This window comes from Bos mutus, chromosome 9, assembly GCF_027580195.1.
Source record: "Bos mutus isolate GX-2022 chromosome 9, NWIPB_WYAK_1.1, whole genome shotgun sequence".
NCBI lineage: Eukaryota > Metazoa > Chordata > Mammalia > Artiodactyla > Bovidae > Bos > Bos mutus.
In genome coordinates, this window is record NC_091625.1 from 93,464,190 (window position 1) to 93,479,055 (window position 14,866).

Sequence of the window (14,866 nt, forward strand, 5' to 3'; positions counted from 1 at the left end):
TTGCAAATGCAAAAGTTTTGGTGAACCACGCAGCTATTTGGTAATAACAGCTGAATCTGCAAGATGAAATACTTCCTAGTCATGACATAGAGTGGCCAACAGAAAATGGACAAATGATATAAGTAGTTCTAGGAAAAGAGTTGAAACTGCTGTAAAATAAAATGTTCAACTTTACTCATGATAAAGGAAATGCACAGTCTAACACAAACAAATTATAAAATATCCCTGAAAGGATACATTAAAAAACCACTTGCGTTTGGCCAGGGAGACTAAATGGTAGGAGACAGAAGTATATATTTTTTTAATCTTTTGGAATTTGTAGACAGTTACACAAGTATTGGAGTAATGTGGATCCCACATACTTAAAAAATGAAGAAATAAAAACTAGCTTCTTCATGCTGGTTGGAAACTGCTCCTGAATATGTGGAGTGTTCAGAAGTTAAAATATACTCGTAGCAATTTATAAACCAGAAAATTATCATCATCATCTCTTACTTTTGTGTATCACATTTCAGATTACAGAGCATTTTCATGTGCCATTTCAGTTATCTTATAGCAACCTCATCCACATTTTAAGATGAGGAAGCTGAGCCTCAGGTAAATTATGATTCACCTAAGGTCACACTGCTAGTTTTGATCAGTTCACACACTGCAGCATATTTACATAAATATGTCTACCCTACTAGATTCTGAGCCATCGACACAAGCGAAACTATAATCTAGGCCTTCTGTTCCCAGTTAGCTGCCATTCGATGATTATAGCTCAGAAAAGAGTCAGGGAAATTATGTCACCTCCTTTCATTTTCTTGGGAATTACATGGAAAGGGATGAGTCTAACCAAAAAATAAAACAAGATTTCAGAAACCTCTTGTAAGTAGTGCCATTGTAAAAGCATACAGAGAAAAGAATGGAATTTTTTTTCTGTCTGTATTTTCATTTTAATCTCTATAAAAGGAGGTGGATTCCATACGCCATAGAACCTTGTCTCCAAGTTGTAGAATTTGATGTTGTTACATATTCCATTTGGATTAACTTTAACATTTCACCTCTTTAGGAGCCTTGTCACAAACTTATTTTCTGCAAAATTCCAGTGATGAGTGAGATGACTCAACTGGATCATGGCATCATATATGTACCTATTTTTAAGGACTGAATTAAGAGTCAGAAATGATGAAATAACTTGCCAGATAAGAATTCTTGGAAGTCATTTGAACAAACCTTAAGCTTATAGTAAGCATCTGAGAGGCAGCAATAACTTAAGGATGTGCTATATTACACATGTTCTAAATCCTTCAGCGTGGACACTTCTTGGTTGAAGTGAAATTTAATGCTAAAAAAAGGACACATATTATTTTCCTTAACTAATGAAGAAGAAAACAGTCATTCTCCAAAGAGAGAAAGGAAGAAAAACTTATACAATCTGTATGGAATTCAGACACATTTTTTTATTAAACAGGACTCTGTATGAAACTCTTGAGAATTTTATAGTAAGGCTTAGATAAATATTTCATGTTACATCTGAAGATGCAATCATTTATAGTAATTTTAGCACTCTGATTTCTGTTTGTTTTCAGATTTGAAAAAGCAAACATTTTCTATGATGATTTATATCTGGGAGCTGCCAATTGAGCCCAATTTAACAAGCCTTATCTTTATAAATAAATGAAATAGGATAATAAGGAACAGCTCTACTTACTTGTATTTTATGTCTCTCTTTTCAGACAGAAGCAGTGTTAGAAGATTTTTTTTTTCTTACTGAAATGTAAACCATGGCCTTTGTAAACGCCTTACTCTTTAACCCTCTAAATGTAAGCTGATCTTGGATGCAGGCACCATCTTTCCCTCCGGCTGCCTCAGGAGACTCTCTGGAAGCTACTGCTCTTGGTTCTCCAGAGCAGATGGAACCCACCCAACTCCATGCTTGCCACTGTTCTAGAGCCTTCAGCTGACAAGCGGGGACTCTCACCAGCTCTAACCCCTAGGTTCTGGGAATTGTTTTGCAAACTGCCCTTTGTTAGTTTGCTGGTTTGATAATTTATCTTTTTCTTAGATACATGTTTTAACATGGGATATTCTTTGTCTAAATGTGTATTCACAGTTCATCCTGTGTATAATACTTGCTAATGTTCGGCCAAACTACTGATGGATGGGGACATACCTTGACTATAGTCTTTCTCAATTGAAAGATGGATTTTCTTTATCCATTGGCCAGTTATCTGCTCAGCACCTACCATGTGGTGCTCAGCACTCTGTGTACAAGAGGAATTTAAAATTCGTTCATTCAGTACATAGTTGTTGCACCTACTATGTGCAAACATCCAACTGGGCCCTGAGGGTACAGCAGGGGTCACATAATATGATCCCTGCCTTCCTGGGGCTTATGTTCTCATGGGAAGAGAGAGGTTAAGTGAGTCAGAAATAGAGTAAGCTGATTACAGGTAAGGAAAATTGCCATGAGAAAAGGAAGCACCATGAGGGAGGGCAGACCTGGAGGATGGGAAGGAACCCGCAGTAGTAGAAGGTTCTTGGGAGAGGGGACCGGAGAGAGAGAGACTCTATCATGGGAAAGAGCTTGACATTGTCTTCTGGGAAGCATGAGAAGGCCGTGGATTTCAGGGTAGTGAGGAGGAGAGAAAACTATAGGAAGTGGGGTTAGAGTGAGAAAAGCAAACCTCAGACCACACAAGGTCCCAGAGACTATAGTCAAATGCTGGCATTTTACTTCGGATCCAGTGATCCTGGGGACAGGGGTGTTAGGCAGAGAAGATAACGCTCTAATTTCTAATTTCCTTTTTTACTCCTGAAAACCTGGCAGCTTTGTGAAAGTGAACCAAAAGTCACAAAACATGGGGTAGGCTGAGAGGGGTGAGCCAGACCATGACAAGGTGTGGGGGGAAAGACAGGAGCTTTTATAGACATGGAAATGGAGAAGAGAGATGACCCGAGATGCATTTCAGAAGTAGAGGCAACAGACGTGCTGATGGCTCCATCGCACCATAGGACGGGGTGGGAGGAAGGATCACGGGGATTGTGCTGGGGACACCATGGGCAGAACTTTGCAGGAGGAAGTCAGAGTGTATTTGGAGTAGCAGAGTACATTTCAGACCCTCCACCTGTGTGCAGTATCCCCTAGGGAACAGTGTGAATCAGGTGGTAAGTCTCAGCACTGCAGGAGTCAAGGTGAGCAGCTGTGACTCCAGGAGGTCAGAGGGAAAAAGAGAGTTCTATGCAGAGGAGAGCTGGGTGCTGTCCTGGGCTTGAGAGAGGGCTGGGGTGTTTGAATGGCAATATGCAGCCCTGAGATCCAGAATTGAGCCAAGACTCTGAGGGATGCACACACCATGTCCAGCCTGGCAAGAATGGATGTTAGGAGAGGTTAAGGTTACTTGCCTGTTATCCCTCTTCTCCTTTCCCTAGTTTAAGTGTTAAATCCATAGTGTTCCTAGGAACCCTAATGAGAGACTCGGGTAGCCCCCCGGGCCCTCTCGCATCATCCACACTGGGTTGAGATGTCTTTCAGTGTTGCGTAGGGGAATCCCACAACCCCGATCTTCTCCCGTCCACCTTGCACACAATTCCATGTCCACTTCTGTCACCTGCATTTATATATTTCCATTTATTTCTCACTTAGGTTTTATGGCAGGCACACAAAGAAACCCTCAGATGTCTCAATATGGACCTCAGCAGACAGGACCATCCATGTCGCCTCATCCTTCTCCTGGAGGCCAGATGCACCCTGGAATCAGTAGCTTTCAGCAGAGTAACTCAAGTGGAACTTACGGTCCACAGATGAGCCAGTATGGACCACAAGGTAAAGAAAAGTTTCTCCAGAATGCAGTCAGTAGGTTGTAGAAATTTTGTTACTATGCGAGTCCTTTCAAGACCTCAATGTTATAAACATCTCTTAAGATCCCATTGTTACCTGACAGATCTGTGAGGTTAATGCAAACCACAGCCCTTTGGTTTCCCATAGTGATGGGAAGAATAATTATAGCAACTATTCATTAAGCATTCATGCATCAGACACTCTGGTAAGTGCTCTTCATACATGTGTTATTAATAATGAAGGAGTGAACCCTTGTTTCTGTGATGTAGCTGTAAATGCTTATTGAGAAAGCAGTACAGGCCTTGACCTCAAGAAGTTTGATTCAAAACTTAGGTTATTCTGTTGAGTCCTGATTCTGCCCCTCCCTGTCTGTAATTACCTTTGTAACAATGTGCTCCCTACTCAGAAGGATTGCATCCTATTACTTTTCCTCCTAATCTGTCCCCAAAGTGCTCTCTCAGGTAAATAATAGTTCTAATTTTCACAGTCATTGCCAGTTTTACTCTTAGAAGACAGGACAAAGCCTGAAATGGACATGTCTTTCAAAAAGGAAGATAAAGCATGAGTAGAAAAACAAGTGGAACCATGCCCAAAACGCCCCATTTACATTCTGCCTTCCTGGACATTGATGTCTGTTTTGTCTTACATGTGCAGAATCCTTTCAGCAAGGTTTTTAACCTGATACATATTTTTTTCTAAGTCACTTCTAGCAATAAGGCATTTGAATTTAGCACCTTTATATTTTGTTTATTTAAAGTAGACATTAATGGATAATTTAGAATGAGCTAATCTGGCACAATTCCCAGAGTTTCCTCACTTCTGAAAATACCAGGAATGTTCCAAGTGAAGGCAGTGCCCTCTAGGAAACTAGTACAATGTTCACCGCGCCTCCACAGCCAAACCAGGTCCCCTGACTTACTAAAGCTGTAATGTTTCTCCCATCCAAGTACTAGCCAGCCCGACCCTGCTTAGCTTCCTAGATCAGACGCGTTCAGGGTGGTATGGCCATAGACAAGCCTTAATATTTCTTAGACTGTCCATCTGGAAAACGTGCTGTGCTGATGCCCTTCGAGCCTCTCCAGCCACAGAAGTACCTGCAAGGCCAGACGATTCTTTAAGGAGGAGGCCAGGTGCCATCTCAGCTTTTTACCTGGTATTTCTCAGGAAAGCTGTCCTTACCTCACAGTTTGAAAATTCTCTTGTTTTCTGAAGATCTCTTTCTGAAGGATTTTAAACACCCTCAGTACTATCAGTGTAGCACCATCACCTCACCTTATGTTGCCCTGTTATTTTGTATTCTAACTATTTGTGTTGTTGGGAAACTGTATTAGAACACCCAAAACAAATGTTTCCCATGGCCCTTTCTGCCTCTGTCCATGAGCATGTAGTGAGAGTGATATAAACGTGGGTTTGACTTGATTCCCTACCTGCCATGTCATCAGTAGATTTCTGTGTTATTAATTCCTATAAAAGCTCTAGGAATTTAAGGTCCTGGTTGACAGCCAGGGTCTGCCTAGTTCCCCATCAGCCAAGGTAGTTGTGACATGTAGCAGTTTGTTGCTGAGCTAAGGCAGGACGTGCCACTCAGCTGTAAGAGTGCCTGCTTGCCCTCTGTGCCACTCAGTGGGCATCTTCAAAACTGGGGGAACTTTGACGATCTGGAAAGGACAAAAACTATAGTGAAAATTGGGAAAGCAGCTTATAAGTTGTGACACGCACAGAAAATGTGAACTTTTACTTAGAATATAACTGGAGACAAGGCCAGGGCCTTATTCTCAGAGTTAGGGGTGGCTAGGGCCTGGGACTTACCAATGCCATTCCAAGGGTTTCATGTATATAATCTTGAAAACTGGCCACTCTACTCTGAAATACTCTTGCAATCTCACCCTCTGCTGCTCTCAAATAAGGGAAGGTGGGAAGGCAGAGCCTTGGACTATCTGATGAGTCTTGTGTGAATGGCTAATAAAGCACTCATACTTTAGGAGTTAGCTAATAACACAGAAGGTAATTTCCATAAAATGGGTTTATCCTCTGAATAAAACCCTCAGTTTTCTGGAATCGTTGAATAGTAAAATTCTTGATTTAATAGCACTGCTCCTGTGAGAGTTCTCACCCAACCTTTGGAAAATTGCTTACTCTCCGGGGTTTACTTTTTCTATAGAAAATGAGAAAATTAGATTGTGTTACCTTGGAAATTGCTTCTAATTCTAATGTTCTGAGTCTAAATTTTGCTTCGACTCCAGCACCTTTTTACATTAATGTGGCCCACTGGATCCACTGCATAACAGTTTGGATATATAGTCAAGAAGGTTGTTGTTTGGGAATTTTTTGAGGTATGAATACTAAGTTTAGGTTGGACAATTTAAACTAAGGCTGACAGTTTCCACACGTGGCATGTTCTAACTTTGCGCCCTAGGCAGTGTTCTCTTTCCAGGTGGCATCTCCGGCATACTCTGTGCTCCCCCCACCCCCTGGGCTTCTTGACTGGCTCCCGAAGCGTGGACTGAAAATCCGTTTTCTGGTGCTCTCGGTTCAAATCTGAATTGTTTACTTTCCTCCTTGTATTCCCCCTGTCATCACTGAACAAATGACAGGAAATGACAATTATAACTTGTATTACTCAATCCAAGAAATATTCTTACCTTTACCTTTCTCTCTTGATTGATCCTTTTAAACAGAGACCCAAATGAAGTATTTTTTTTTCTTTCTCTTGATTAACTACTCAAATTATTAGTAGAATATTCAGCTTCCATCTTTGTTACAGGTTTTGATGTCTGGAAAGAATCACTTGTGCAGAGATCCACAGAGTCGTCGTCATATCTTCTCTGTTTCTAGCTAGATGGCTTTCTTCTGTGTTAATGTTTTTAAGAGATCTCGGGGGAAGATACTTCACAGTCTCTTTTTGCTAAACCTTTTTGTTGTCAGGAATAGCTTCTTCAAAATTATTAGTAACAGCAGCCAACATTTATTAAACACTACTGAGTCCTGGACTTGGTGTTTTTCATATATTAATTCATTTAATCCTCACAACATGCCATGTTATAGGTACCACTATTACTCCACTTGATAGACAAAGAAACTGAGGCATGCATCTCATAAACACCTTTGCCCAGGGTACACAGTGGTCATACTGGGATTCAAATTCAGGTATACTTTCCCATTTTTCTTCATTAACAGGAAACCTGTAATGTCATCCCATTTTTCAAATGAGCAGGTTAAGTAATTTACCCACAGTCCCACAGCTGGTCAGTGCAGAGCCAAGGTTCAAACCGAGAAAGACTTCAGAGGCCACTCAGAGTGCCTGCTGTGTCATTTCCCATGACTTAGATACACTCCTTCCTGCTGGTTCCTTCAGTGAGCTGCTGGAGAGACAGAAGACAGACTATGAGCCTTCAAGGAGCTTTGGGGAATATAGGCTTGAGATACACCAAAAATACTAGAGATTAAGAAACAGATTCCTATTAAGAGGAAATTTTTTAATGTATATTAATACTATAAATTATTAAATATACAGATGGGATGAAGCCAGTCTAAATGTGCAAAAATGTTTAATTGCAGTGTATTTTATGAAATAGTGCTTTTCTACCTTCAAGCAGACACATATAAAATAACTTCCCTTACAAAGTGTTTGCGAGTAGAGAGGGCCACAGAGACTTGGCTCTAATAAATAAAAAGGAATTCTTTAATTGCTGTGTTAATTATTAATAAATGAATTTGTATGTGGAAAAGGGAGCCAAAATCCATTTCATCTTCATAGCCTTTCTATTTCCTACGGACAGACACTTTCTTGTTCGTATGTTCTCTAGGAGCAGTGTCTGTCACAGACTGTCCACAGATATTTTTTGCATATTTGTCACTAATTGCAAAATGTGAGGGCCTAGCCTTAGTTGTGGAAGGAATTGGGAGTATTTTCTTGGGCAACCGATAGGAGTTCTGAGCCGTGATTCCCTGCTAGGTGTCACTCCTGTGTGAGTGTCTGGGGCCCCCATGTACAGCTGTAGACATTGCACACCGACTCAGCCTTGGTTTTATGCCTTAATTTGTATAGTTGTCTTAGGAAGCAGGGAGCTTATAAGAAGATGAATCTGACTAGCCTTTATTCCTAAAGTACTTTGTCAGAGGTGCTTTTCAGAAGGGTTTAGAGTGCTTCCCTCTAAAATAAATCAGATCCCAGTGGAACTCTTCCTTCTCCTTCATTCATTAAAAGTCAGCAATGGCAAACTTTAAATGATACCTAGTTGAAATGAATGCAGCTCCAAAATAGTGAATTGCACATTAATAATCTTATAAGTGTTTCAAGTCAAGAGGAACAACATATAAATGTCAACCAGTTGGCAGCCCACCAGCTACTGCAGAGAGCCTTCTAGGCCATGGCAGCCTTGGGGTCACCACGACCCATGATTTTAGTCCCCACTCTTGCTCTTAAATTAAGCTGAATTCAGCCTATCTTCTACAGAAGTGAGATGTGTCTGCCACATGGATTTATTCCCTCCCCCCACCCCCGTGGACAGTGCTGCTAATTGGAGATCTTGTTCTTTGGCTTTCCAGAGGCTGGTTTGTGTGCAGGTCAGTCCTGCATCAGTTTCACTCATTTCTCTCCTGAAACAGGTTGCAGTGCTCTTGATCGTTTACTTCATCCTGTTAGGTTAACTTGATTTTTTCGTTAAATGGACAGTGCTAGGGATAAGTATTAATTCCATAGTCTGTAAGGCTTTGTTCAAAAATTTCTAAATCTTTATCTTGCTCATAGTAGGAAAAAACAAATTGTAGCAGATCATATTATAACCAAAGGTGATTAATGGCCTCATCTTTTGATGCTCAAATTTAGCCTTCAAGTTATAAGGTTTAAGCTTGAATTTTTCTTAGCAGACTGATAATCATTTTGACTTGACAAAAACCTGAGAATTAGGCAAGAAGTAAGGAAAATTTAAAGTACAAATCAACTTGACAGTAAGAAAGAACATACAGCAACATGAATTTTGACTAGTGTGAAGATAATTATTTCACTTTACTTATTAAAATCAACAGCACCTGGGGTGCCAGTGTCCCCTCCCCTCACGGTCATCCTGTGAACTTGGACCGCCGGCCTGGATCAGGACAGTTGGTGGCGGTGTAGAAACGCAGGATGTGGACAGGCTGCTTGACTTAGTTTTAGCAAGCTGCCTTTTCCTGAGGCTCACAGCTCTGCCATTTTTTTAATTGCTTGTTTTAAAAGAAATGACTAGTGTTCAATTCTGTAAGCGTTGGCACCACCGGTCCTTTCTGAAGGCTGCCTGCACCTGCCGTCAGGTGAAGCAGATCAGAGCCCTCCCTGCAGGGGGCGCTGTTCCCCCACCATCCGTGGGTGTGCACAGGGCGCAGCAGCTCTGAGCCCAGGGAGGACGCAGGTGCTCAGGCACCTGTGACAACAGTGACTCTGAGAATCCTTCCTTCCTTACCATAGGGCTTTTACTGTTTCATGCCAAATTTGGCTACTGAATTAAGATGATTTTACATTTTTTTAGGTCAGTTGTTTATTTTTTCTTATGCTTTACTCTGAAATAGATTTGAATATCTGTGCATATTGAAAGTAAAAGGAGGCTCATGATACAATATACAGTAAAAAAGAATTTTGCTGGTGGAAAGTTATCTTATCAACATTGGAGCAGCTTCTCTCTGTTCCTTGACAGATTCTAATCATTGTTAGCGTCCAACAATAGTTACTGTGAATATTTTTTCCCCATAGCAACCACAGGAGATAGAGAGTTTTATGTTATACCCTTTGTGCAGATGAGGAAACTGAACATTGTGGTGACCAGTGTCTTTGTGAAGGTCACACACAGGCAAACATTTTTGCCCTGCTCCTTGAGAACCTGTGCTCCTCTCTTCTCTCCTTGCTCTGAAGTCAGAACCAGCATCCGACTTGCCCATATGTTCCTGGGCCTGTGTGTATGTCAGCCTTGATGGTGGTGGAGAGGCGCCGACATGCCACACAGCTCCCTCTCCACGGCAGCTCTCCTCAGTCACCCTCTCAGGGGAGCCTGCCCTCTCCACACTGTCCAAGCTCTCCCTGCTCCGTTTTCCATCAGAGCACTTGGCACTGCATGGCATGGTCTAGATTTATCTATTGACCTATCTCCTGCCACCAGAGTGGAAGCTCTCTGCCTTTGCTCACTGCTACATCATCAGCAATGAGCAGGGAGCGGGCACAAAAGAGGCTCTTAAAAACTATTTCCTGAATGGATGGAGACAGTATTCCAGAGATTCAGATCCAGTGCTCCCTCTTGATGCTGCTTTGATGCTTGATGCTTATTAGGTTGACTACTCAATGCTTAAGAATTATCTTTGGGAGATGGCACTAAGGATTGTTGTCTATTTCTCTCTGTGCTTCTATATTTTCTGTATTGAGCTTGCATCACTGTATAATTACATTTTAAAGGAGTTAATTTTTATAACATAATGGGAGAAAGCTACCAAAAGTGAAACATTAAAGTCATACTGTAAGGTAATGAATCTTTCCATTTCTTTTACAAGCTTTATATAATACTGTATTGCTTTTGCATTTCGAATACTTTTTAAAATGCATGTTGACCCGTGGCGGATTCATTTTGATATTTGGCAAAACTAATACAATTATGTAAAGCTTAAAAATAAAATAAAATTTAAAAAAAAATAAAAAATAAAAATTAAATTAAAAAAATAAATAAAAATAAAATGCATGTTGACCTAGGAAAAATGTGGTGCCTCATGTATCAGTTCAAAAGATAAATTATCTCAATTTTCACAAATAGTAGGGTTTACTACAACTTGGGGTAAGTGCGCTTTCATATTGAATCTGTGGTCTTAGCTATTCAGTCAGTTTCTGTCCTAAATCTGTGCCTGAAAGCATAGCACCATGTGATCATTCCGATTAGAAAAGTAGCATTGGAAGAAGGTTTTTGAAATACAACTTTTTTACACAGCAAGGATCTTATTTAGATGAAGAATGCTCTCAAAATCATTTGTCATTAGGAAAATGAAAATTAAAGCCATAACAGTATCCACAACACAGCTACTGGAATGGCTGATATTTTTTAAAATTTTGCAATATCAAGGATGTACAGTAGAGCACTTGGAACTCTCATATGTATCGTAGTAGAGTTTCTTACAAAGTTAAAAATGCACTTAATGTACAAAGGTAGCAGTCATCCCTAGAGTTTACCAAGAGAGATGAAGCATATCCACTGGGAGACCTGTGTGCAAATGTCAGCAGCTTCAGTCACGATTGCCGGAAACAGGGACAGCCCACATGTCCCCAGAAAATGGAATACTGCTCAGTAGCAGAAGGGAGCAAACTCCTGATATGCACAGCATTATGTGTGAATTTCAGAAGCACAATACCGAGTGAAAGGAGCTAGACCCAGTACTGTATGAGTCACTTTACATGACATCCTGGGGAAAGCAACACTGTAGGAACAGAAATCAGACCAGTGGCTGCCAGGGCTGGGGACAAGATTGACCACCAGATGGCAACTCTTTGTCCTGATAGAAATACCCTCTCCATGTCTTAGCTGTGCTGGTGGTCATAGGGCATGTATGCATGCTAATGCATAGAAATTCTGCCTCAATAAACATGACAGATGTAGTAGTAAATGTGTGTAGTAGATAACCATAAAAAGTGCTGATTTAAACCTAATTCACAAATGTGTTCATCATAATATATAGCTAATTATTCATTTTTTTCAAGTGTCTATTCTGTGATTTGTGCACCATTTTACCCTCCACAGCAAAGGGAAATAATATAGGACCTTGCATGCAGTACTTGTTCCTAAGTCATTGTTGGATGGTTGAAACCAAGAAGTAAAATAAGTGGAAACATTTAATAATTCCATAGAAGCCGTAACCTTGGAATATTAATATTAACTAGCAAATTTTAAAATTGCGGAGTCAGGTATAGAGTTATTTGTGATCCTCCTAAAATAATGCTGAGGATGTGAATAGAGTGTAGCTCCTGCTTCCGTTATCTGGTGCTTGAATACAGCTCCCAGTAAGTTAAAATCTGAATTCATTTGGTGACCAATTTTCCAAAGCTGGTGTGCCAAGATGAACCCACTTGAAAACTGTGGGCTCTAGGACTTGGCTGCAAGGCCCGTCCAGCTGAGGTGGGCTGGCCTAGCATCTGCTGCCTTCATTGTGCTTAATGCTGGACCCATCTGTTTTCTGTCAGAGCCAGTGCCAACAAATTACTAATCTATTAGAGAAACATGGAAATAAGATTGCACTCCTCATTCCTGGCTTTTCCTCTCATATTTTGCTTGGCTTACATATTTGGTTTTTATTTATTTTGGGGAGAAAGATACATTATTGAGTAGGCAAAGTGAGGGGGGTGTGAATCATTTTTTACTCCTACACATTTTTAAAAGATTATGGAAAAAAGATTATATTAGTGATTATTGATAATGTTATTGTTGATGATCATGGTGATAGCTATAATTTATTAGGTAATTCTATGCTTGGCACTGTACTAGTCACTTTCTGCCTATTGCCCGTTAATATTGTTACTTTATCTGTCAAAACTCATGTTCCAAGAGGTTAAATAAGTTGTCCAAGGTGGTTCCCCTAGAAAGTGTCAGAACCCAGTATCAAATCCAGTTTCTACAGCCTGTGCTTTGTCTGTTGCTGCCTCTTAAGCCATTTAAAGCCTTTAGAAACCATTTTTATCCAGGCATGTGAGTTTAATGAGGAAAGTCTTTTAAAGTTTCAAGGAGAAGAAAAGGGAACTTTGTGTTTCTTCCACCAAATAGAGGCCTCTATAATTAGAACATACTCTCTTGACATGTGCTTTTGAGTGCCGGTTTGTGAAATCAGCCCAACTGATTGAGGGAAAATAAGACTGGGAGCCCAGCTTTCAATGGGCCTTTCTAAGCACGAGTGCACGCATGCGTGTGGGTGCGCGTGGTGGTTGTGCTCTGATGCATATTCTCCCGGATTGCAGAACGCTTCCTGCTGTGCAATGAAGACCAGCTGTGGAACTGAGCAATGCTACTGAAACAGAGCTCTTCTCTTCTTATCACATAAAATGAATGAGAAAGATAGACGGGGACAGGGGTACTGAACATCTCAGGTGTTTTCCTTTGTGGTTACTAAAATACAGCCCCTGATTGGCAGTTAAACCCAAGGTGGAGGAACCCAGAGGGACAATATTTCTCTGTTCCAAGTATGAGCAGCATTCTACTTCAACTGTAAGCAGGATTTAGCAAAACCAAGGACCTTCCTCTTATATCAAGTGCATTATGGGCTTAGTCTGCAATAACCATGTAAATGCTTGTTTTCTGAAACAAGATTAAAAGTCATTGCATTTCCTTCGAAAGCAAAGGGTACATATGTTTTCACTGAATAAAGTTTCTTACCAAATAAGTTACTTACCAAGTGTTGAGGGAGGGAGAGTGGAAACTAGCTACAGAGGAACAGGAAGAATATGTGGATTAATTTCATTTGCGTTCAAGCTACAAATGAGTTTATTTTTAATAAAAGCAAGAGCCAGGGAAGAGCACTGTATCTCACTGATGTTATCAAACAGTCTGTAGGGAAGGGCTGAGAGAGGATGGGGTGGCGAGGGGTGAGCCTTCATCCTGCCACAGAGCAGAGTTCTGAGGACTGTGCTCTGGGAAAGCACAGGAAGAGGGGAACACAGCATCTTGTCCACTGCTCTGTGACCCCCCCATCCAGTGTGAGCATAAGGCGCCCTTTCCTCTGAGATGGTGCCATGGGAAAGTAGACGGGGATCTTCCATGTGGTCCCATGGGACACATGAGCAGCTTCAAAGCAGCCTCAGAACTTTTTATAAAGAACTTCAAAATTGATAAACAGTGAATGTTTGTTTACCTTTTGTGTTATGTAAGTGGCTCAGTCATGTCCGACTCTTTGCGACCCCGTGGACCCACCAGGCTCCTCTGTCCATGGAATTCTCCAGGCAAGAATACTGGAGTGGGTTGCCATTCTGTTCTCCAGGGGATTTTCCCAACCCGGGGATCTAACCCAGGTCTCCAAATAGATTCTTTACCATCTGAATCACCAGTGTTTACTTACAAACAATATCAGGTTGATTATTTCTGCAATGGCAGGGTATCTTCTTGAAAATACGGTTTATAGTTGAGGTGCTGCTGTAAAACACTGACTCGCATGCAACTCAGGGGCACCTGATGTGATTTGTATTGAACTTCTGCTGTCCCTTCTCCTCCCTTTGATTTTCCTGCCCATTCCAGCTCCTCAGATGGCCAGTGCCTTGCTCTGTTGTTCCTCTCCAGCCCTTGGACTTCCAGGAATACCCAGGGGAAAGTAGCTGCCACCTTTAACAGGTCACTTTCTGTGCTGATGGAGCACTTTCTTAAGGAGCTTGTCCCAAGACTGGTCTGTCACAGGACTCAGCAGCTTGTGGCCACTCTGGCCAGCCACTGTGTTTGTAAATAAAGTTTTATTGGAACACAGATGCTCTGATTTATGTGTGTGTCACCTCTGGCCACATCAAGGCGGCAGTGGCGGTTTAGTTTTGACAGAGATCATCTAGCCCACAAAGCCTAAAATACTCACTCTTCATATACTTCATGGACAGCCATGTGAGAGAGTTCACGGGCAGCACCTAACAAAGAGCTGACATCAGTCACTGTTGAAAACTCTGGGCTTCTTACAGATTTGTAGGTGCCCTTAAAGAAAACCTGCTTTCATGATTGGGACCATGCTGTTATGTCGGTGCGGTTTTCTGTTAAGTATTTGAGAGGCCATTTGGGTGCAGCTAGCGGAATAGGGTATTCAGACCACGGTTTTGAGGCCTGTTAGCCACATGACCTTGGGTCAGGTCACTCTGCATATCGCCTCAGGCTCCTCCTCCCTGAAGTGAGGACGCCAGTGACTGGGCTCTCTTAAGCTTGACATAAGGATGAAAGGAGGTAATGCTGAGAACTTGGAGCTGAGGTTAGCACACAGGAAACATGAATTGCTGGCTTTTATTGTTGTTGCTGATCTAACCCAGTTTCTGCTGGAAAAAGCTGAAGAAGCCCCTCCTCACCTTCAGAATACGCTCCA

The 14,866-nt window shown here is 41.4% G+C and overlaps 1 protein-coding gene across 8 annotated transcripts in view; it reads left to right on the forward strand.

The window, feature by feature from the left end:
• ARID1B (AT-rich interaction domain 1B) overlaps nt 1-14,866 on the forward strand; it is a 435,159-nt gene that overhangs the window by 353,123 nt on the left and 67,170 nt on the right. For all 8 annotated transcript variants that reach the window (XM_070376934.1, XM_070376935.1, XM_070376938.1 and 5 more), the window contains one exon: nt 3,632-3,811. In XM_070376934.1, the coding sequence (XP_070233035.1) occupies nt 3,632-3,811 (180 nt within the window). The remainder of the gene's footprint in view (nt 1-3,631; nt 3,812-14,866) is intronic.